This window comes from Odocoileus virginianus, chromosome 19 (genome assembly GCF_023699985.2).
Source record: "Odocoileus virginianus isolate 20LAN1187 ecotype Illinois chromosome 19, Ovbor_1.2, whole genome shotgun sequence".
Taxonomy (NCBI): Eukaryota; Metazoa; Chordata; class Mammalia; order Artiodactyla; family Cervidae; genus Odocoileus; species Odocoileus virginianus.
Genome location: NC_069692.1, coordinates 3240949 through 3266022, shown reverse-complemented (window position 1 = coordinate 3266022; position 25074 = coordinate 3240949). Strand labels below are relative to the sequence as shown.

Sequence of the window (25074 nt, the reverse complement as noted above, 5' to 3'; positions counted from 1 at the left end):
AACCCTCCCCAGCCCCCGCTAGTGGGACTCTGCTCCTTGAGGGGGGTCTTCCAGCTGATGGCCAGGTCTCCCCCTCTGCTTGCCCATATGAGAGCAGAGCCCTTAGGTGCTTCTCTACGTCTCCCATGGGCACTTCCCACTTCAGTGACATCCCCTGTGCATTTCTTTATCTGACTAATCTAATCTACCATTTTGACATCCAGAGGCAAGACAGAGATCATTATATTGCCTAAGGCTCACTAAACTTGAATCAACTTGTTCAAGGTCACATTACCCTGTGAGCGGAAATTTGAATAACGAGACTTCAACATATAGGTGAAAATGTAAATGCACTCTAAAATATACTTACAACTGCCCCGCTGACACCTCTTTCACCTCTCGGACCTTTAGCACCAGGTCCTCCCTAAAATACACAGAGCACATTTTAGGGTGAACATAGGAAACTAGGAAGAAGCTGATATATAAAAATTGCTTTAAGAAGCAGCGCATTCTCCAGTCAACCAATACTACTACAAATATTTATGAAATATGGAAGTAAATACTTTCTATCATACAAACGTGTGGGAAAGGAGAATTTCAAAACATTCTTAAGGATCTCATTTTTATATTCTGATCTTTCCTTAATTGTTATCAAATTTTGAAGTTGATTTGAAAATTTGAGGTTTACTTAAAAAAAAAGCATTAAATACAATATTTAAGCATTTCTAAGGAAAAAAATCTATTTCAGAATTATATGAGTATATTCTTCAGGGAAAATAATATGCAATAAGAAATCTCTCTCAGAATCTCAGAACATGTAATTTAGTAATAGAAATTCAGAGACCTGTTCACTGAACAAAGAGGAAATAAACATGATACTGACATGATATCTTACAATTAGGAAAAAAATTCCTACTTCTCAAAAACATTGAAGTCACATCCAGGGTATAAGTTTATGATTATAAATATAAGTCAGGTAAGTCACTATTAATTAAAGAAAATAAATGATGTTAATTCCAGATATATTTTGATTCCATATATGAGGAGCTGGTTTGTAATTAACCTAAAATCAATTTACATTACTTGTTAACAACCATGTATAGTAAAATCTGGTGTTCTAAGGCTCTTTAAGCTGTTTCTATATTAATTAACCCATGTTCTTAAAAGAGGTCAATAAAGCTTAGTGGTACCACTTCCATTCTGAAAAGCCAGCCCAGGTCACATGTAATTGATCAACAGGGTCTAACACTGTACTCTTCAATGTTTTGCATTGCATTTTATTGGTCTCCCCTCCTACCCCCATAGAAAGACCTGGTCAGTCTTCTCACTCAGGTTATTCCTAACCCCAACACTTTCACCCAGAGTTTACGATATCATCACATACATAAATTATCCTCTATATGTTATTCTATGGTATGCTTGTTAATAACATACACATATCCTAGGCTCTAAAGATTTTTTGGGTCAGCCTCTCAATCATGGCTCCATAACATAGGTACAAGAAGCTTTCAGGAGATGTAAGGAATTTTCAAAATCATGTAATTACAGAGAGAAACCCAAATCCATATCTTGAAAAGCTCTTGAATGCCAGCACCATTCAAGTGCTTTAAGATTTTCTTCTGGATTTATTCCAGTTCAGATCTCAAGATGTGCTGTGAAAATGGTCTGCAGTTCATCTTGTTCTGTCCTAGAACACACCAGTGGCTGGAAGCATTTTATCCACAACACACTGACCAAAGAATGATTATGCCAAAGATTTAACTGGAAATACTAGAAGGACTATTTCAGTTTCCTTACTGCAGGGCCGGGGGGTCCCGGAGGTCCAACACTGTCCTGTGTACATGTGCAAGCATTCGGAAGAGCTGGGCATTTTGCTTCATCTCTCTGAAATTTGGAAAAGAATATTTATCTCTGAATTGAAAGTAAAACAGCCTCTTATCCTCCACACCCACTTATCTTATACACACAGGGAAATCTATTTCCCAACTTAAAGGATAATTTTTAATTATGATTACAAAGTCTTACACCCAATCTTGCTATGTCCCTTTATGTCTTTAAAAGTTTTGTTTTAGGAAATCTCACATAAGATATGTTTACAAAACCATCATCAGGACCCCTGGTAATTTAATCCAATTCTCTCTAGTCTGGTATCAGAGAAATGCTGAGTGTTCCAGATATGGATGCCCATTTCATTCAGAATAAAATTTAAAGTCCCTTCCAGAGCCTACAGGCCTCACATGGTCTGCAAAACAGCACCCCACCACCTTGCCCCGTGCCCACCGCCCACCACCTCCCCTCTCCTTCACTCTGCCCCAGCCCCCCTCATCCACTTCTTGCTTCTCAGATGTTCAGGGCACCTTGTGGCCTTAGGGCCTTTGTGCTTACAGTCACCTCTGGTTGGAATGCTCTTTCTCCATTATCCACATTGCTTGTCCCCTCACTTCACTCAGGTCTCTGCTTAAAACTCACCTCATCCTTGAGGGCTGAGGATACTCACCTGGCTACCTGTCCTTGTACCCTGGTTGGTTTTCTCTCTATTTCTTTTCACTGGATAACACAGTATATACCTACTTATTAACTCCTCCTCTCTCTCTGCCTTTCACTAGAATGTTCCCTTTCACTGCTATAACCCCAGCTCACAGGATAGTGCCTGGCTTATAAGAGGTGTTCAGTAAGTATCTGCTGAGTAAATAATGCACACTTATTGTGTGGGTGCGTGCAGCTCACTATTTGCCAAGAACTTCAAATCCATCATCAGCATTCAACTTCGTAACCATTACCACCTACACAGATAATATGGGGGAAGGCCATCATCACTGAGCATTTCTACTTAGACATCCAGAGAGGTATGATGGCTGATCCTGTAAAGGATTTAATAAGCATTTATTGCAAAATGCTGGTATTTTACAAGCACTAGGAGGACTCCGCAGTAAATGGGTTTATCAGACATGCTGATTAAAGCAGGACTTTTCTGACTATGCCTAACCACTTTGGCTGTTAGGGAGAATTTCCAGATGCAGTCCTCTACATTCTTGACTTTCGAGGGAGGGCTCCCCAGCCTGAGCTGCGGCCGTTGATGAGCACACACACCATGCGTGTCCCTGGCTCCGTCCTGAACATGCAGCTGCTGAGGGCTACTTCCTCTCCCAGGTCATCCTCATCCACATCTCTTATTCCTCGAAGACTAATCAAACCATGACAAAATTCCATTCTGTTTCACTTACTCTGGAGGGAATATCACAGCATCTGTCTCTACTGGTCCACACCGGACTGCAGACAATATCAAAATTCTGGATTTGGAACTGTAAACAACCAACAGCAACATGAGCTACAGATGCGTGAAAAACATTTCATATTAACATTTCCACATTTTAACCTCTGCTAACTTCTCACACAGACTCTCTTGAGGGTCCAGGCAATGAGAGCAATGTGATCCTTACCTCCTAAGAGCAAAAAAACCTATGCCTCAGAGAAAGGGACGGTAAAGCAAAATGCATATGTGGTAGTTCCACTTCTGATTCATTTCCTTACCTAAAATGAAATGTCTCATTGAGTTTTTTTTTTTAAGAGAACATTGATTTCTTTATATCCTTAAAAATGATGGGTGCATTTAATTCAGAATTTTAATTTGAAGACTACACACATTCAAATTAACTTCTAAGAGTCTACCTCTGTTTAAAAAAAAAAAAAGTAACATTTTTAAAAATTCCTCACTTAAATTGATGCTCTTCTTCTTACAAATTCTTACCTAGGGGCTAACTAATAATTTTATGTTTACCTTCAGCTTAACTATTTCAATATATATATTTTTTCTATCTTTCTACACTTAAAAAACAGAGTTCTTTGGATAAAAAAGAAAAGGTCACTTAGATATAGTCATTCTTTTATAAACTTAATGTAATTGCTCTATTTAAATACTAAACCCAATATTCAATAAAAGATTTTAATTGCAATTATATGAAATTTGCACTAACTAGTTCTCCCCTCATGGCTCTGAGGGTAGAATCTGCCTGCAATGTGGGAGATCTGAGTTTGATCCTTGGGTTGGGAATCTCCCCTGGAGAAGAAAATGGCAACCCACTCCAGTACTCTTGCCTGGAAAATTCAATGGACGGAGGAGCCTAGTAGGCTACAGTCCATGACGTCACAAAGAGTCAGACACGACTGAGCAACTTCACTTCAACTTCACATGGTGAAAGCTAGGAGTGTTTGCCAGTTCAAGTTCTCCATTGAGGGTTAAAAATTTCATTTCTGAATAGGGAAGAAAATTCTGTCCATGGAAGAAAGCTAAGCTCAGTAACAGCAATTGAAAAAATAATAGAAGGGTTTCCCTGGTGGCTCAGCAGTAGAGAATCCGTCTGCCAATGCAGGAGACAAAGGTTCAATCCCTGATCTGGGAAGATCCCACATTTCATGGAGCAACTAACCCCAGGCACCACAACTATTGAGCCTGTGCTCGAGAGCCTGGGGGTCACAACTACTGAGCCCAGGGGATGCAACTAGAGCATCTCATGCCCTAGAGCCCATGCTCTACCACAAGAGGAGCCGCAGCGATGAGAAGCCAAATGCCACAGCCAGAGAGTAGCCCCCATTTGTCACAACAAGGGAAAAGCCCGAACAGCAACGAAGACCAAGCACAGCCAGAAATAAACAAGCAAAATTATCTTAAAAAATAATAGAAGCCAAAAACAGTAGTCCTGCTTTCAGAACAAGGTTATTATTAATCAACATGTATTATGAACTTAGCCTGGGACAATGAAAACCTCAGGTTTTAACAGTCTATTGCTAAATAGCATTGTAAAAGGGTTGGCAAGCCCCCGCCTCAATGACGGTTGTGAGGCGGCTGCCACCCTACACTCGTCTTCCTTCAAGGCAGGCCTGACCCCTCTGTGAGGGAGCGTAGCTCTGTGACGGTCACAGAGTCCACAAATGCAAAACGCCCTAAATGCACCAAGCTGTGTCAACAGTTCCTACTTTTGAAAAGCAAAAAAAATGAATTCGTTTACATTTCACTGATTCTCCTGGCAACCGTTTGTGCTGTACTCTCCAGTTTGATTCGGTTTCAAGTCGACTACATGATGTTCTCTGGTGCCCTGACATCTTAATTTGCTTCTAGCAGTAAAGCATATTATCATGTTTTGTCAGTAGCGTATTACCTCAGTGTAACTTCCAGTGTTTCAATCTAACCAAGATATAAAACAATTAAAAACATCATCGAGGGAAAAGAAAAAGTACCAATTACTTTGAAAAATGTCATTTCTATCTTCGTACAAGGTACCAAGAAAAATAAAACTGTGTTACTTACTGTGGCTGACTTCCTCTCCCCTTTAAGCAGTTTTCCAAGAATTTCATAACCATCAGTGGTGATATTTCCAGCTTCCTTGATATCCTTCTCTACAATCTCATAGCAGTCGATGTAAAGCTTAACACTTTTCGAGGTCACTACGATATGAACCTAAAAAGATCATTTGTTTCCATTACAAAATTTCTACCCAGAGCAATATGACTGACTTCTACATATATCAGATCACACGTTAAAAAAATGTGTACTTAAAGCTATTCATGAAATTAAAAGACGTTTGTTCCTTGGAAGAATAGCTATGACCAACCTAGACAGCTTATTAAAAAGCAGAGACATTACTTTGCCAACAAAGGTCCGTCTAGTCAAGGCTATGGTTTTTCCAATAAGTTGGCATGGAATGAGTTCCAATGAGTAGTCATGTATGGATGTGAGAGCTAGACAATAAAGAAAGCTGAGCACCAAAGAATTGATGCTTTTGAACTGTGGTGTTGGAGAATACTCTTGCGAGTCCCTTGGACTGCAAGGAGATCCAACCAGTCCATCCTAAAGGAAATCAGTCCTGAATATTCATTGGAAGGACTGATGCTGAAGCTAAAACTCCAATATTTTGGCCACCTGATGCGAAAAACTGACTCATTTGAAAAGACCCTGATGCTGGGAAAGATCGAAGGAGGGAGGAGAAGGGGACAACAGAGGATGAGATGGTTGGATGGCATCACTGATGTACATAAGTTTGAGTAAACTCTGGGAGCTGGTGATGGACAGGGAGGCCTAGCATGCTGCAGTCCATGGGGTTGCAAAGAGTCAGACACAACTGAGCAACTGAACTGAAAGCTATTCTCATCCCAAATAAAGAGCCTTGGACTAAAAATTCAAGAATCAGGTTGCAGTGTCAATGTCATTTAATTTAACAACATCAAATTAAATGAATCACTTAACATCTCTGAGTCTTAGTTTCCTACGCTATTATACATCACTATAATTTCTTATTTTCCCCACTATGTACTCTTCCTGAGATGGCTAGAGATAATGTAGTAGATGAGATGACTGTTTAAACTATAGAGAGCTTTAAAAAAAAAAAAAAAAAGCAAACTGACAGATACAGAAAACAAACTTGTGGTTACCTGTGGCGGGGCATGGGGGAAAATCGGGGTAGGGGATTAAGAGGTACACAGCAGTTTGTATAAAATAAGCTATCAAGATACACTATACAATGTGGGGAACATAGTCAATATTTTATAATAACTATTAAAAAATAAACTAGTGAATTAAAATATAAGTTAATAAATCATTAATAAATTGTTATACTCAGAACAAAGGAGCCTTGAATGTCTTCCACTGATTTTGCTAAATTCAGTTTTTAGTTTCTTAGTCCAGAATCCCTGCCAACTCATTGGAAAAGTCCCTGATGCTGAGAAAGATGGAGGGCAGAAGGAGAAGAGGGCATCAGATGAGATGGCTGGAAGGCATCACCAATGCAATGGACATAAACTTGGCAAGCTTCAGGAGATGATGAAGGAACAGGGAGGCCTGGCATGCTGCAGTCCATGGGGTTGCAAAGAATCTGACATGACTGGGCAACTGAACAACAATAGTCCTTGCCAAAAAGACCTTCCACACCATGTAGATACCTAACACAGGAAAGAGCTAGGTTGTATCTTTTATAAAGAGTCAGCTCTGGAAATCAAATTCAAGACTCAATTTCCTCATAAGAAAACAAACTTATGTTGATTTATTGTTATTGGATATTGAAGATATTCAGAATCTTAAGAAATCTATTAGTACAGATAAATAATAAAACATCTATATTTCAATAATGTAAAGAATGCCTGCAGGCAATCTTTGGCTTCATAGGTATGCCCATGGCTTCCACTTATCACAGCCCAAATACCTAAGTAAGCCCATGTTGACTGCTTTAAAAAGTTTGGTTCCAAGTTAAGGAACAGAAATTCTGTTAAATGTTTTACAGTAAATAAGCCTAAGGACAGTCTCCAGAGATTTCTTTTTAACAGTAGATATTTTTTCCACATAGAATCACCACCAAAACATTAATTTAGTGTCTCTATAAGTAGTATGAATTACATATTGCTTTTATTTAAAAATGATATATGACTTACTAAAAATAATTTTAAATACCCCAGGACAATCATCTAATACTGAATTCAAGATGAATACCATACAGAAATTCCCAAGGTATTTATTATCTAGTAATATCTAGTAAGAACTGAAACTTATTTATTGGATCTTATATGAACAATCTCAGAGGCTAACATTCAAAAGCTATTTGAAAAATCATAGTATCTGGAAAAATTATTTCAAAATCAAAGCTTTGAAGTTTTGAAACAAAATTATTCCAAATACACTCGTCACTCAATGTGAACCAAAAAGAAACACATGCTAAAAATATATTTTGCTACAATCTCTTCAGGGTTTTATTGCACTTTAAACACATGCATAATTACATTTCAGATTGGCTCTTCATCTGGGCACCATTGTCCCAAGTAGTTAGTGACTATTTCCCAACTGGGAAGCATGTTGGTCACAGACCAGTAGAAAGAAACATGAACACTCTTGTCAACTCATCACCCTTCCCAAGGTCTGCCATTCCTTATTTTTCATCTATTCTACCTTTTTGTCTTATTACAAATTTCTCACTGGAATCTATGTCACCTGATACAATAAGATAGAGACACAGAACTTTGTTCAAGAGAATCCTCCAGAAGCTGCAGTTGTCTGCCCTTCCCCCCATAAGCTCTTTTATCTATCCCCTCTCTCCCAAGGGCCTCCTGCATGTTATTTTCACTAATTTGCTGCTTCACTCAGAGAACTACTTGTTCTTATCTCAAAGACTGAAGAACTTCAGTTCCCAAATTACATGGGAAATGAAAGAAGGGTGCTCCAAGTCCTTGGATCAGAAGAATGTAAGTAGCCAATAGAGACTGAATTTGGTGCTTGAATTGATGCGATAAATGAGCGTAGGTTATAAGAATGGGGTGGAGGGAGTAAGGAGGGGAAGAAAGCATAATGAAAAAGTAGAGGAGGAACCAAAAAAATAGAAAGGCATTATGAAAAAAGAAGGTAGAGAATTTGAAAAGAAAAGAGTTTATGGGAAAAGGGAGAACAGTCATTACATAAAACCTAAGAGTACAAATACCTCTCTATAAAGGCAAATTAAGAAGGGAGGGTCAAAAAACTATCCCTGTAGGTCTCTTCAAAATTACTACCTTATTTCAGTCAAGTACAATGAAACATTCAATGAAAGTCAGAAATTAAAAAATAATAGTTCCTAGCCTAGATGGGGGGAATAGTTTGGGGGAGAATGGATACATGTATACGTATGGCTGAGTCAGTTTGCTATTCACCTGAAATTATCACAACATTGTTAATCAGCTATACCCCAGTACAAAATAAAAAGTTTAAAAAGATAATAACAATAGTTCCTAAATTATCAGGTGGTTCATAGCAGGCTGAGTTTCTAGTATCTTCAGTGGGTATGGAAGAAAAATAAAATGGTCCTCTTTAGCAAGTTACTCAAATGTAAGTTTAATAGGTGTATCAATGAGCCAAAAAAAGTTCATAAGATCTTTGCCAGATTCAGCATCTATTATTGGACAAGAAGCAATTGAAGCTAGTAAAAATCTGTCAAACCAGAATCTTCTTTCCCAATAAGGCATTTATTTTCCTGTACTTTTACCAGTAAAGTCTGTAACCTGTTGAGCAAATATGCCTTTATACTCAGAGATCTCTGTTTTTCCATCTTTTTTTTTTTTTTTTTTGCTTATCACTAATGAGCTCATTGGGCTTCCCTGGTTGCTCAGTGGTAAAGAATCCACCTGCCAGTGCAGGAGACAGGGATTCAGTCCATGGATCAGGAAGCTTCCCTGGAGAAGGAAATGGCAACCCACTCCAGGATTCTTGCCTGGAAGATTCCACAGACAGAAGAGCCTGGCGGGCTACAGTCCATGGGATCCCATAGAGTCGGACACCACTGAGTGACTGAACAACAACAATAAAAATGTGCACTTTGAGGCCTCTGCAAGTCCCATGAGGAGAGGCCCTTGCTATCTTCACCAAGAATCTGATTCATGAATAAAACATTCTGGGAAGAAACCAAGATTCTTAGGAAGAGAATCAGCAAGAAATTCATCTAAATCTACCTAATCATGGGGAAGTTCTTCAATTTTCACTTGAAAAATCAGACTGAATTGGAAATATTTGTTTTCTACATATGGGGACTAAATTTCTGAGCATCATACTGGGGAAATTTTAAAGATTGCATGGCAAGTAGTCTTCCTCCTGTTCGTTTGATCCAACTGATGAAAAAATTCCATTAAAAAGTCCACTCATAACCAAGACTGTTCATTTCTGATGCTGCCAACGCCAGTACTCTTATCTGTCAATTAATTGTCTGAGAGCAAGTCTATATTACCCTTGGATCTTAAAATAAAAAAATTAATATCATCAAGAATAGATAATTCCCTAAGAATTTATCTTAGAAGTTTTAATAAAATGTTTCAGAGAAGTTGTAAATGTGTTCATGCAGAAGTTAATCTCATAAACATTATCTTAATTATTTTGGTAGATAGTGAAAACTTTTGGACTGACATGTTTGTAACTTTTCAATAAATGAGCAAGCGAAGCAGCTTACTATGCTCTATAAAAGAATAAATAATATTATCAACTAAATACAATCCACAAAAATTAAGCTTTTGAAACAAAATTACATAAAGGTTCAAAATAAAATGGCAGGTAGAAAAATGGGCATACAAGATTGTATATACTACACAACGCATATTCTAAAAAGACATTAGCATTGAATATATACTGAAATGTTAATAGTAGTTAATCTCATAGTAGAAATATTGTTTTAAATTTTCTTCTTTGAAAATTAATCAAATCTTCTGAAATGAGATGTTTTCAAAAGACACAGCTATGTTTCCAGCAGTTTAACATACATTTTAATAAATAATAAATTAGTTTAAGTTTTAAGTCCATATACTTCTTTTATAAATAACCAGATAATCTTATGTTTTTACCTTATGGAAACTTCCATAAAATAATGCCTTCACTTCATCTGTGTCAAATGTAACAGTCTGCACCTCACCTCTTGTATCCTTGTTAAAGAATGATAATGTCTTGCTAGAAGCTGTAATCAACACATAATTGTTATTAAATCAAATGCATGGAGATTCTATATTGAAAGTATTAACAATTAATTCTTGTTGAAGCTATCTCTAAAAAATTAATAATTCAGTTAAGATAAAATGTAATTCAAATATTTACTGACATATTTTTTAAAACCTTTAAATATAAAAGCATAATCAAGGAAATATATATATATACACACATCCAGAAGGTTCTTAAAGAGAAGGAAAAACATAATCAAAAATATGCATGCGTGGGCCCTAAAAGAAGATAAAAATCCTTACGATCTGCAATCACCCCAACTTGTGGTTTATAGTCTCTGTCTGTGATTTGCCAAATTGCAAAAGGGTCGCTGGGAGTTTCTGGGAGGAGTCTGAACAGTAATATAATTGTATATGAAGGAGGGAGTCCATTGGGATGTAGTTCTCTGTTGGATAAAAGCAAAATGAATTAATTAGCTAATTAGTAAGGATTTCTCATCAGAAATAGATGATACTTAGAGTTTTGGGACTAGCATCTTTTCATGACTAGTATTAGAAGCCATTGATAATAATCCAATTATAATAATCCTTCTAATAATACATTACTAGAAGGGGGAAAACTTAAGAATGACTTCAAAATAGCAAACACTAAAGATCCATTATGTAAACAGTAATAGTTTATTCATAATCTGATAAAGTCAAAAAGTCTGGGAAACTGCCAAATGGTCTTTCATCCTACAGTTAATAAATCATTGTTTCTCAATACATAGATGATTATAAAACTATATAATGACTTTAGAGTGATAAACATTCTATCTATGGATGTAATTTAAAGAGCATAAATCTCACTAAATATATTCGATTTCCAACATCAGGGATATGAGATCATAAGTAAGATGGCTCAAGGTTTCAATTTCTCCCTCCCTATACACTTCCAAAGTCCTCCCTTAAAATCAAATAAATCAAATAAGCTTCAGAAGGTCACACATTCCCAGAAACAAAACCAATAATATATGTTATGGCCACATACATGTGCAAATGTTTAGTGCTGATAAACGGATGTGATTCAAGTTTCTTGGCTCTAAGGCTATTGAACATAAAACGTGGACCCATGTGTCCTTCTAGACTTGAGTCAATCATTGTTCTAAGGGAATCTCTGAAAAGAATTAATGGATTTTTGCCTGAGACCATTTAAAAATATTTTCTTCAGAAAGATAGGAAAAGGGCCTTGATAATCGGCTCATGGACAGAAGAGAAGCAACTGCTCCACAGATTTTGACACAGGGCCCAGAACGGCTCTTGGGGCTTTGAGCCTCAGTGTACCACGGTGCTGGCGCTTCTGGAATATAATGCTGTCCTACATTTTTTTTTCAGTTTTAATTTGGTATATACTTATTTGCAATGCTGTATTTGCTTCTGGTGTACAGCAAAGTGAATCAGTTATACAAATACATAGAGCCTCTCTTTTTTAAATTCTTTTCCCATCTGTACAGGGAGGGAACTCTGCTCAATACTCTGTAATGCCCTCCTTCTTAAAGCATATGTTCTGGGCAAGCTGACACAATGTCTTTTATATGTTCAAAAACCAACTATGGTCATAATGAAGTGAAGTGAGAGTTGCTCAGTCGTATCTAACTCTTTGCCAAGCCATGGACTATAGGCTGCCAGGCTCCTCTGTCCATGGAATCTTCATAATATTCCACATTAAAAATAATATCTTCTCCATATAAATTCATCAGTCACTTAGCCCATTTTTCTCCATTTATAGTTAATGAATGGTCATGAAAAAAAAGTATTTAATTGCATTTTATGCCTCTTTCAGCCACAAGTTCTGAATCTTAAGAGGACAGTGGGCTGTCTTATGTGAAAATGTAGGAATCATAGCTTGAGGTGACAGTTAAACACTGGGTACTTAGGTTCACTGCAAAACCTAAAACTGCTAACTAGTGTGGTTAACCATAAAAGAGTTAGGAACTCACAGTGTGGTCACGCTACAACAATACAATCTGTGCTTCCTTACAAGAAATTAGCTTTGGTTTTAGTCTGAATTTTCCGTCAGCTTTCCAAGAGCATTTCAAATTTCAGGCATCATCATATGACCTTGTCCTAAGTTTCTGAAAACTTTATTTCTTCGTGTTCTTTCCCCTCCAGAAGGTGCCAAACACATATTTTGGTTATCAGGACCAGGTACAAACTTTCATCAAGTTAAATAACATCTAGAGCTGCCCAACAGGTCCCCGGAGCACCAGCCAATAAAAACTAACTGCCGCCTGTCAGATCACAGATCACAGACAGACTGCTGCAGTCTTTCATCTTCTGGAGTCAGAAACTAGGAAGAATGCCTGTTCCCATTCTGCACTGATTCCATCCAGCCCCTCTGCACCCACGGAGAAGCGTTCAAGAGAAGAAGATGCCTCCCTGCTTAAATAATCTCCCTTAGAAGATGCATAACTACAGTCCTAGCCTTAAATTCAAAAGGATTTAGTAATCCATCACGTGGCAGACACAGGATGAGATTCTCAGAGTAGCAGACTTGAGTACTAGTCTCCCACGTGACCCGATAAAAGACCCTTAACTCAGCTGTGGGGCTTCCCTGATAGCTCAGTGGTAAAGAATCTGTCTGCAATGCAGGAGATGCAGGAGACATGGGTTCAGTCCCTGGGTTGGGAAAATCCTCTGGAGGAAGAAATGGCCAGTAGTCATGCCAGGAGAATCCCAAGGACAGAGAAGCCTGGCAGGCTACAGACCATGGGGTCCCAAAGAGTCGGACATGACTGAGCAACTGAACACACACAACACCCACACACACACACACACACACACACACACACACATACACACAACCCAACTGGACTCAAGGAAACTAAATCAGGTCATCCATGCAACTTTTCCGACAATTCTAAAATACCAGAGTGCTACGTTAGCAAAGACTCTAAGAACCTCCGAAAAGCCCCCGGCCCATGGTAAGAAAGAAACCCTCCAGCTGTCAGACTCACACTGTGGGCTGGCTCACAAAGGCATTCTTCTGGAGCCTGTAAGACGAGTGGCTGGGGAAAGAGCCGGATTCCAGGGAGACCCCTTGCACAGAAGCAAAATTCTTTTCTGTCAGATTGTATGCCTCAAGCATCTTAAAACCTTCACATCAGAAGAGAAAATATTGCAATGAGGTTATCTGAATTATCTTATTGCTTAAATCCTAAAATAAATTAGCCCAAGAGTATGAATGTTTACCTGGCGAGGTGTAGCCGTCCAAATAAATTAGAGGACAACCTGCAACATACAGTGTTGTTTAAGTACAGCTCACCAAGGAATACCAACATTATACACGCACAGAAAGCACTGCATATATACTGCAAGTAACAAAACTGTTCATTCATTTATAAAACACAACAATCAAACCTCTTCTAAGTGGTTTTGTGTAGATTTTCAACTTGTAGGGGAACTCATACTATTGAGCAGTGGAATCATGTTTTCTGGACCGTCTCCAGTCCACCTGGAATTTTACAACGTTCTTAAGATTGGTAAGATAGAATTAAAGGGGGAAATTTATATATTTTTTCGATGGATTAAAGAACGTTTTGCCCAGGGAACTTTAAATTTGTGCAAGGGCAGGAGGAATTTGTTGCCAGTCAATCCTCTTCTCAGCCAAACGCTGGAGGCTCGTGCTCGTCACTGAACCGTCCAGGGGTAGGTGTGCAGGGGGTCTCAACCTGGGGCCCGGAGCTGGGACAGGGAGGGTTGCATGCAGGACCCCCTGGAATGGACGGAGCAGCTGCTGCTCCCGCTCACTTTCATGACGGCAGCTCCATTCTGAGCTTCAGCGTTAATTTTTACAGTAAGCCACTGACATTTGTTTACTTCCGCTGCCTCGAACCAGAGTTCTGAGAGTCTAATATAATGTTTAACAGGGGAAAACACAACACTTAAAAAGCACAGCCTGCCTGGGATTAGGGGTTTAGATGAGCCACTCAACTATCTCCTTAATCTAATACTCCAAAAATCAGAGTTCATGAATGGGGAGGAGGACAAATGGATTTAAATCTTTTGTCCTTCACTGTATCTTAAAAGTTAAACTGGAGGTCTACAGTATACCATGAATATACCCAAAGAAACAAATGAGAACCAAGTGCATTTCTACAGGGCACACTCGCATAAGGCTGTTTTTTCATGGCTCTCGTGAAGCACAGATGTTGACAGAACAAATACCAATTGATTACTAACAGGGAAAACCTTCATCTCACAGAAATGCTTCTATAAATGCGTTTCTAAGTTGAAGATTCATTTTCTCAAATGTCACAGGCATTGAGATGGTGGGAAAAGGATATATACCAACATTTTATTTCCATACAAGGAATATTGCATCTTCAAGACTAAAAATGGACCTCTGACAAGCACACAGTTAGCATGACCTCAATAGGACCAGTGATTCATCAGGTTCTCAAGTGGTTTCCCAGGATCTATTTATGCACAGACTTGATCTTGGTTAAGGAATGGTCTACTCAGTAGTTATTTTTCAAAACACGGGACACTATGGATCCATATGGACCATGACTTACTTGAAGTGGCAGTTTCACACACAAATGTGATGAGGTTGTCCTCTATCTTCTCAAAAGATTCGAAGTCATCCACAATGAACACGTGCCGCTCGCTTGGTTTGCTGGCTATGTTGGCAAGTTCATTGTAGTCGACATCAGCCACACCAACTACAAAGACACTGAACCCTGCAGAGCAATGTTTATAGGATTACACAGACTTCTGCGCCTCCTTTAGGGCCTAAACAACTCAAAATAAAATCTTATCAGAAATGACGCCAAACTTTCTCAGCTTATGCATCAAGTTCTTTCAACTGACATAAAGTCTCCTTAATTAATATACACTTTTTCCTATTGTCTGGCTTATAAAATTCAATTAATTGGATTTCCTAAAATAAAATCTTAGCAATTAAAAGGTGAACATTTTAATAACAAAATGACTTAATGTAGCACTCATTTCCTTCCACACCTCCTAACATACCCATTAATATAAAATGCAATTAATTGGATTCCCTAAAATAAAATCTTCACAATTAAAAGGTGAATATTTTAATAACAAAATGACTTAATGTAGCACTCATTTCCTTCCACACCTCCTAACATACCCATTAATAAAAAATGCAATTAATTGGATTTCCTAAAATAAAATCTTCACAATTAAAAGGTGAACACTTTAATAACAAAATGACTTAATGTAGCACTCATTTCCTTCCACACATCCTAACATACCCATTAATTCTACACGTCTTAGGCAACATCAGCATTTTAAGCTGATGTGACTCAGAAACCAACAATAGGCCCATTTTAAACTGAATTCCTGAAACTAATTTACTCAATAAACTCAGGCTCAAAGTCAGCACTTTGACCACTTTCAAAATGAAATCTACAACTGCCACTGGCAATAAACTTTCATTTATTTAGGCTAATACAAGTAAACAAAGTTTTCACTCCAAAAGTTTAATGTGACAGCAGGAAAAATAGGCTATATAAAGAACTCGTTACATAATTAGCTAGAAACAAGATAACTTGAGGAGCAGTCATTCATAACCCCAAAGTTAAATCAGCGAGGAGCCCAACATATGAAGAAATCTGTTCAAAGTGCCTAACCACAATGGAAATAATTTATAAAAACACCAGTACATAGAATGGTCTTTATTGTAAGAAGACAGTATGACTTAGTACTAATAATGACTCAGAATTTTAGCCAAAGACCCACACATGTGCAGATGACAAACTCCATGTAATGAAGCACTTCACAATTTAGACCACAGTAAATCATGCATAGCATAGAATTCTCTCTAAAATATGTCCACCTTGGACCCTGCCTGAAGGAGTGAGGTTGTTAATTCAAGTACTATAAAGATCTAGTTTCATCTCTAATCATCTGACATGACTAATTTGAAAGGCAATGTAACATCCTTGCTACAGGCTTTCAAAATGTTTGATCGCCAGGATCTATACCAGTGACGTCTCCCCAGACGCCTCTCCGCTCCTTTGCAGGGAACCTTCCAGCAACCTGTTTGGGGCGTGAGTCTACCAGGTCATGCTAAACCTATGTCCCTCCTTAGAGTGGGTTGAACCAACACCAAGATTTACTTCTGCTACAGCAGGAAGCCTGCTTGAGGATCATCCCATCACTGCTGTCTGTAGCCTTCCAACCACTATGGGGGACAGACCCTGAGGCATGCATGTCTTACACAAAGAATACACCATGTCATTGCTGAGCAATTATCCAACTGTTCCATAATTAAATGTAAACTAACACTAGAAGGGTGTGGAGGAGGATAGAGTCAAAGAGAAACAATAAAGTAAAATCCATAATTTTGGTCTTTTGCAAGCATTTCTGAATGTTTGAAACTGTAAAATAAACGAGGGCAATCCCTGGGCGTCAAATGTATGCCATCCCTGGGTGTCAAATGTATGCCTGTGCTTACCTGACTGCTGGATGACCAAAGCTGCCTTCTTGACCTCATCCTGCGACCGACCATCCGTGACCACAACCAGCACTTTGGGGACATTCTTCCTCATGCCGCTCTCCCAGGTCAACACCTTCTCCTTGATAAAGGTCAGAGCCTTGCCTGTAGAATGTGGCATGGAACATGTTCGTGTCATATCAGTGAAAACTATCCAAATGCCCTTAGTCACACCCAGCTGGTAAGAATTTGAATGTTAGAGTTATACTCAGCCCATCACTCCAAAGGCTTTGGAGAGTGAAAGTCTAAATACATGCTGATGAGCGGTACCTGTTCTTGTGTTTCCTCCTCTGTACCGAATATTCTGGAGAGCCCCCAGGGCCAGGGCCTTGTCGTTGTATGTGTTCAGCTTGAACTCAGACTTGACCTCATCACTGTACTGCACAAATGAGACCTGAAAGGAAAGGCAGTTTGGTGGTAAGGGTAAGTCAACTCTTTTTATGTTTCAGTTTTCAAATGATTCCTCTAGTTGTAGAATGGGAAAGAGAAGTGGATTAGACCTGATGAAATATTATAAACACTTTATAGCTAATATTATAACACTGACTACCATTATCTCACTAAATTCTCGAATTTCTGATCTTCATAAAAGTGTCAGTAATTGATAACTGATAAAGTACATGCAGTGTGTTTATTGTCCAGGATGCAAGAAGGGATACGTGAAGCCAGAAAGCAGTGAGGTTCCAGGATGAGAAACGCGAACATACCATCTTGAGCTCAAATGTTGGCTAAGCAATTGTTTCTCACTTCTACTGACTAAATCTACTCTTCATGGTAACATTAAAATGGCACATGTGTGATAATAATCATCACTCATCACAAAGTCGGTGGTGGTGTGATTTAGTAGAAAGATTATAGGCTTTATGCACAGGATCAATGGGATCAAAACTCTGCCGATTAATAGCTCTGTGACATTGGGCAAGTTCCCAACATCTCTGGGTCTTTGTTTTTTTAATCAGTAAAATGGAAATAATTATACTTACTTTCTACAGTCATTTTAAAGAAGAATCATATATACTAAGTAGCTGGCACATAGAAGCTAATAAAATATGGTAGCTTTTTTATTCTTATATTTTATCAGAAATCTTAATTTCTAAGAGGATTTTTTAAATGGCTTAGTTGCTGATACATTAAATTAAGAACATAACTAGCCTGACATTTTACTCATCTTGGGTTGGAATAACATCCACAGGATTATTTGGGGATTTGAAATTTAATATATTCCATAAAACATTATTCCATAAAAGAAGACATGATTTGTTTGCAGAATTATTTGTGGTTTATATCAAAAGCTCTTATTTTCATAACATCTCTAAGATGTCACAATGAAGAGGTACAAACAGCCAAAATAAAGAAGAAAACTCACCAAGAGAAATGTGGAAGGAAAGAACAAAATTCCAAAAAAATAATAAAACAACAGTCTCTTGCCTTTAGGGGTCAATGATTTAGACAGCAGAGAAACACACAAATAATGACAATATAAAGTGGTATGGGCCACAAGAGCAATACGAACAGAACCCTTCAGGAGTCTAGAATGCCTAAGACTGTCAAGGAAACTTCTCCAGAAAAGGTGGAATTGAAGTGGGTCTTCAAGGTTGCAGAATCTGAATTATAAGTAACAGAGCCACTGGCCCTGAGTGTCATGACAGAGGGGACAGCAGGGTTCCACACCTCCACCAGTCACTAATCATCCCTGGATCTTCTAAGTTAACAGGGTAGGACAGTTACAATGCATTTAACTTCCAGAATACAAAATGATCTTTTGTGAAAACGGATCCTTGTCAGAAGTTTTAGGCTGCAAAACAGTTAGAATTCCCTAAATTCTTCAACAAGAACATCATTTAGCCAAGAGTATACCTAGAGGAATACTTATTTTTTCTATTCATTTTATCATTTACACCCAAGCCCTTTCCAAAAGTATATGTGTAAAGAGAATAGAAACCAAAATCAAAACGGAGTTTATACTGAAAAGTCTTTGTACTTAAGAAGTCTGGAGGAAACAGCAAGACATTACAGATGAATAACCTTTGAAACGACACCCACCTGAATTCCAGCAGGACTGATTTCATCAAAGCCTCCCACGGTATTGAAGATGAATTTTACAACTTTGTTAAAATTATCATCCCCAATACTCCAGGAAGCATCGGTCAAGAATACAATATCTGCTTTGGCCCCTTTGCACACTGGGGGAGAAAACACAAAAGAAGCCCCAAATCTCATAAATTCTTTCATTCAAGTGAAGTTTCAAAACTGAGAAATGTAATCTAACACCCTGCTACTCCCCTGTGGTTCTAGCAGTAACAGCATCATGTGGGAACTTGATAGAAATGCAGAGTGCTGGGCCCCACCCCAGACTCTTGAATCAGAATCCACAGTGACAACGTGCCAGATGATTCGAGTGAACAGGAACGTTTGAGAAGTGCTCTCAATCTCTGCTCTAGAATTACTCCACCTGCTCTCATTCACTCTGCAAACACAAACTCCCTCCATATAGAATAATTCAAGAGCTTCAAACAATAAATGTGGAGGAAATCAAATGAAAAACAATTATTCACAGAACTTGAGTCATCAGTGGGTTTGGAGATTCTATATATAATTATCAAAGACTTGATGCAGATAAGGTCTTTTAAATTTTAACTTAAGCCACTAGAATCATATGGAAGGAGGAAAAGGGGGGGGAATAAAATAAAGAAACATCTTTAAATCTTTAGACTTGAAGGATTAAAAAAATTCTGAAAATAAGAATTTAACAACGTTTTAGTGACAAAAATTTAATGTGCAGAATATTTAACACCAAGCATGAATCCTAATGTAAATATGGACTTTGGATGATAATGATGTGCCAATATAGGTTCACAGGATGTAACGAACATACCACTCTGGCAGCAGGGGGATGTTGAGGGTTGGGGGAGGTTTGGATGGGAGGAGGTAGGGCATGTCTGGAACCTACATGTACTTTCAGCTCAAATTTGCTATGAACCTAAAACTGCTCTAAAATTTAACTGCTCTAAAATAAAATTTAACGTCTATTCAGACCTTAGCATGTCTTTAAGCCAAAATTACTTATTGAATTCCTTTCAAGAGTTTAACTTAAAGAAACTCATTACTATTTTATCCTATAATAATACACTTTTAATTTTACTTTTTTAATAGACTTGATAAAATCATATCAAAAAGGCTAAGATAATATCATAGCCTTCTAAGTCTTCCAGGATTAAAAAAAAAAAAAAAAAAAACCTTTAAAGTCTGAAATGCTTTCAGTTAAATGCTGGAAACAGAATGTAGGAAAAGAATAAACCAGTAGTTAATTTGCTATTCAGTGGCTCAGTTGTGTCCGACTCTGCAGCCCCACAGACTGCAGCACGCCAGCTTTCCTGTCCTTCACTACCTCCTAGAGCTTGCTCGAACTCATGTCCATGACTCATCCAACCATCTCATCCTCTGTCACCTGAAACTTAACTGGATGAAACGCTGAGCACTGCCCCAAATTACAGAGAGACCAGTAGGAATAGCTCAGTATATGTCTTTTTATCAGTTCTCTGCAAGTGACAATTATGTCTCCAACTTTGGTGAATGGAAATTTTTCAGCTTTGTGTAATCCAGGGCCTCTCAGGTCAGAAGCCAGGAATTCCAAAGTCAAAGGCCACAGGAGTTACACTGCAGTATTAGCCCCAAAGGTTCCCAGTGCTTGTTGATGCCAACAGCCAAAAGAAAGAAATGCCCACCATGTGACTATGGATTATATAAGGCATCACTAGACCTTCATCTGCAAAATTGAGGAAACAGAGTTCCACTGAAGAGCTGCAGGGGTTTATGATTGATTTTAGTCACACTAAAATGTGTCTGGAGCAGGGGAAGAGCCAGGTAATCTTTGCCTTTGATCAAAAAACGCTTCAGCAGGAATAATAAATCAGAAATGTCCTATAGCAACTGTAAATGATGCACAGGCTGCATAAGTAAGAAGGATCTCAGTCCCCATCAGCTGAATGCATTGACTTGACAGCATCACTTACCTTCCCGGGCTGGTGGAATTGTAGGAGGAGGAGGGGGTGTGGGTGGCTCTGTAGGGGCTTCTGTTGGTTTTAAGGCTAGAATTTAAAAGAATAATGAGAAAACCACAACAAGTGCATATTTCACATCACAGAGAGTAAATCTTAAGGGCCATTTAAGCCCTCAACAACAAATTAGGTCTCCCCGGCACTGACGCTGGGAGTTCTATTTCATCCAAATTTGGTACCATTGGCAGACACTCAGTATTGACTGTAGCAGGAACTGAAGCCCAGAATCAGAGGGAGAATGGGCAAAGGTCACTAATGCAACACATATTCGCCTTCTCACTGTCTGCTAGAGCCAGCTCCCTCCTTGAGGTCTTTCCTTACGATTATTCCAAGCCTAGCAGGGGCAGCACAGGTTTGCTGCAGATAAGGGTGTTGAGCCGACCACAGACCCCACCTCAAGGATCTGCCATCACGTCACTATTGCTGCTCACAAGAAGTGTCCACGTAGGAGTCACTTCAGCCTCCCGCACCCAGAGCATCCTATTCTGAAGCCTTACGGAGAATCCCCAGATTACTCAAGCACTTACTAGTACGTTCTTTGACCGAGACACCTGGTCCCTCAAGATTTGGTGTTTGCACAAAGACGGTGACGCTGTAATCAGTTTCGGGTGACAGGTCGGTGAAGCAGTGACTGGTTTCTGATCCACGCACTGTGATTTCCTGCCCTCTGGTTCCTGGGTAGGACAATGCCAGCATTGTCAGTAGTTATATTTAAAGGCATTTTGATGTATCATTTTATAACCAAAATAGCATCCTTACTAAAGTTTAAAATGTGACTACTATGTGCTCCAGGTGTTTTTGTTTTGTTTTGTTTTGTACACGTACCATCTGCGGGGCTTAGTTTTAGTCTGTAGGAGGTAGCTGCTCGATGAGCCAACCATCTGACGCAGAATGTATCCCACCCGACTTGGTAAGTTTTCAGATCTGTCACATTCAAATATACTACAAAAGAAAGGCAGAAAGAAACAGACTTACTTCCTAAACAAAGGCAAAAAGCATACTTCTAATCCTAGCACAATTTTAAAACTTTCAATGTGGCAGAAAAACATAATGCCTAAAGTCTCACAGTGTTTCCTTATTAAGAAATATACATGAAACAAACATGAAAATATGGTACAGTCAAAATGGATCTCCCTTTCTATCACTGATTTTCAAGAGAAGGAAATTCTACATTCAGGCATATCTCTGAGATACTGCAGGCTCGGTTCCAGACCACCAGAATAAAGCAAATATTGGTTCAGTAAATGAGTGACATGAATATTTTGACTTTCCAAGAGCATATAAAAGTTATACACTATACACATATACTATACCATAGTATATTAAGTGTGAAATAGCTTTTTGTATAAAAAAAGTAATGTTCATACCTTCATTAAAAATACTTGATTGCTAAAAACATTAACCATCATCTGAGCCTTCAGCTAATTGTAATCTATTTGTAATAGCAACACCAAAGACCACTGATCTCAGATCACCATATCAAACATAATAATAATGAAAAAGCTTGAAATAGTTCAAGAACCACCAAATGTGACTCAGAGACATGAAGTGAGCAAATGCTGACGGAAAAATGGCACCAGTAGACTTTCTCCATTCCAGGTTGCCACAGAACTTCAATTTATAGAAAATGCAGCATCTGCAAAGTGCAATAAAGCCAAGTGCAATAAAACGAGGTCTGTCTGTAGCCCCTCTCAACACAATGAATGTCCAAGATCTCATGAAAAATTATGAGAATTTTTTCTGAAATTCTATCTGCTAAGTTTTTAAAATAGTCATTAAAGCATTTGATGATAACAAAGCCTATCTGTGGGCTGAATCAGTAATCATGACATTTACATGAAAACTTTCAACTGTGTATGTATTTACTCAGTCACTCAGTTGTGACTCTGTGACCACATGGACTGTAGTCCACCAGGCTCCTTTGTCCATGGAATTTTCCAGGCAAGGATACTGGAGTGGGTTGCCTTTTCCTACTCCAGGGGATCTTCCCAACCCAGGGGCTGAACCGTGTCTCTCACATCTCCTGCATTGCCAGGTGGCTTCTTTACCACTGAACCTCCTGTGGAGCCCGTGTTTAACATCAAATGTCAAGAAAAACCACATAGTTCTCAATTCTATGATCTTACATATTATTCATGGATGAAATAGTACTTCCAAAATTTTTATCTTTCAATATTTTAAATGCATTTTATATGAAATAACATAGCTCAACATACACATTTTGTAATTTTGATTATATGGCCTGAGTATTTGTTTAGCTGGACACAAAAGGATTACCTACTCAATGCTGAGGAAACATGCATGTTAAGAAAGAAAACTAAAACAGACTGACCTGATCATTTCTATGACACTTTTCTTACAACCACAGAAAGCTACGTGACTCACATGTCGTGCCTTGGTCGGTCAGAGGAACACTGAGTCCAGAATCATACTGAGCATAGACATTCACGTCATAGGTGGTGCTGGGGTTGAGATTGTGTAACGTGTACGATGTCACTTCTCCAACAAAGACTTCCATGGGCTCATTGGAACCTTTTATTACAATCACAAAAATACAGGGAAATATGTGATCCTTAGTCTCAGTTTTTTCTTAAAATCAAGTGACTTAAACGATAGTATGAACACTATTGATTTCACAGCCCTTATGCACTTGCTCCCTGTAATACATGCTACATTATGTGGTGAATACAAAACTATAGGCAGAAACAATCCTTTTCTTGTTATTCTCAAAGTGCAGCACAACACCTAGCATGTGTGCTAATGAATGCAGCATGTGTGCAATTAATGTTCCTTTAATGAATAAATCATCACACAGTCAACTACTCTAGACTCTCAAGTTTCTTCTCTAAAGCCTCACTTTGCCAGCATAGTACTCTAGGTACTATGTTAACATTAACTAGGTACTCAGTTAACATTTTTTCTGTTGTATAGATGATTTAAGAACATCTGTCTTGCATCCCATTCCTCCACTTTGAAGTTCTCTCTTTGCTTCTTACACAGCTCACATATCCTGACACTTGCCTTCTCTCCTTTTCCTTTTTCTAGTTCACACCCTTCTTGGGCACATGGAAGATACCTCAGCAAATTTAGCACAAAGACTATATTTCTTCCATTTTGCTAAACATATAGATAGAATATGGAAACAGAGATGGCAAATAATTTAATAGAGAGGATATCCATTTAGGTGAAAGTGTCAGTGGGAAGTTGAAAAGCAAGCCTGTTATGAATAAACTAAAATGCACATGCCCCAAATGGAATAATACATTGACATAATGGGAAAAATACAGAAATACAGTTTATATTGTTTATGCACCCATCATTTCACAAGCATAATAACATATAGGTTGTCTGAACACAATTTCAATTTGTGGAATTTTATGAACCAGATCAGACATCTTAGTCATGCATATTAATGGTAGTAACATCTAAACCCATAGTAACAATAATACTTTAAACCACTGGCTTAAATACTATTTCCAGAAATGTTACCTTTGGTAGGAGAGAACTTGATGTGATAACTGAACTATCAAGAGAATCTAATGGAGGATGCAATTAAAAACACCCTCACACAAATAACCCTCTAGTGCATATTTAAGATGACAAAGGTGTTTCCTTACCTGCTGGCTTATACACAATTTTATATCCAAGAACAGGAGAGGGTGAAGGATCCCAGGACACCCTGAATCTGGTATACCACTCATCAGAGATGTGTATGTTCTGAGGAGGAAGTAATCCCACTGAAAACAAACATTGGCACACATTACTGACCTTTTATTGACAAACAAGGACTAACAAACATTAAGCATAGAACTTAGTGAGTACTGACTATGAATGTTGGCAGCGTAGCCCCATGAAAGCATATTAATATATCCCATAAGGTTCTGATCCAAAAAACAATTAATAAGCGCTGAAATGTTCAACAGAAAGCTTGGAAATTTTCCAAATTCCAACAGCAAATCAAACGGACTCAGGAACTGGTGATTTCCAGAACCAGTATGTTATATGATGCAGAATCATAGAGACTAAAATACATCTCATACCAGTTTTTGAATGTTATAGATCAAAGATTGTTAGACCAAAAAAAAGCAATTTTGAGACTATCTA

At 38.3% G+C, this 25074-nt stretch overlaps 1 protein-coding gene across 1 annotated transcript in view; it reads right to left on the bottom strand.

The window, feature by feature from the left end:
- Positions 1-25074, bottom strand: part of COL12A1 (collagen type XII alpha 1 chain) — a 115571-nt gene that overhangs the window by 16666 nt on the left and 73831 nt on the right. The window contains 17 exon segments of the mRNA XM_070480790.1: positions 350-403; positions 1777-1863; positions 3204-3281; positions 5285-5434; positions 10318-10427; positions 10711-10853; positions 13404-13542; positions 13639-13677; positions 14964-15128; positions 16874-17017; positions 17183-17306; positions 18956-19095; positions 20926-21000; positions 21498-21644; positions 21796-21912; positions 23356-23502; positions 24588-24707. Of these exon segments, the coding sequence (XP_070336891.1) occupies positions 350-403; positions 1777-1863; positions 3204-3281; positions 5285-5434; positions 10318-10427; positions 10711-10853; positions 13404-13542; positions 13639-13677; positions 14964-15128; positions 16874-17017; positions 17183-17306; positions 18956-19095; positions 20926-21000; positions 21498-21644; positions 21796-21912; positions 23356-23502; positions 24588-24707 (1979 nt within the window).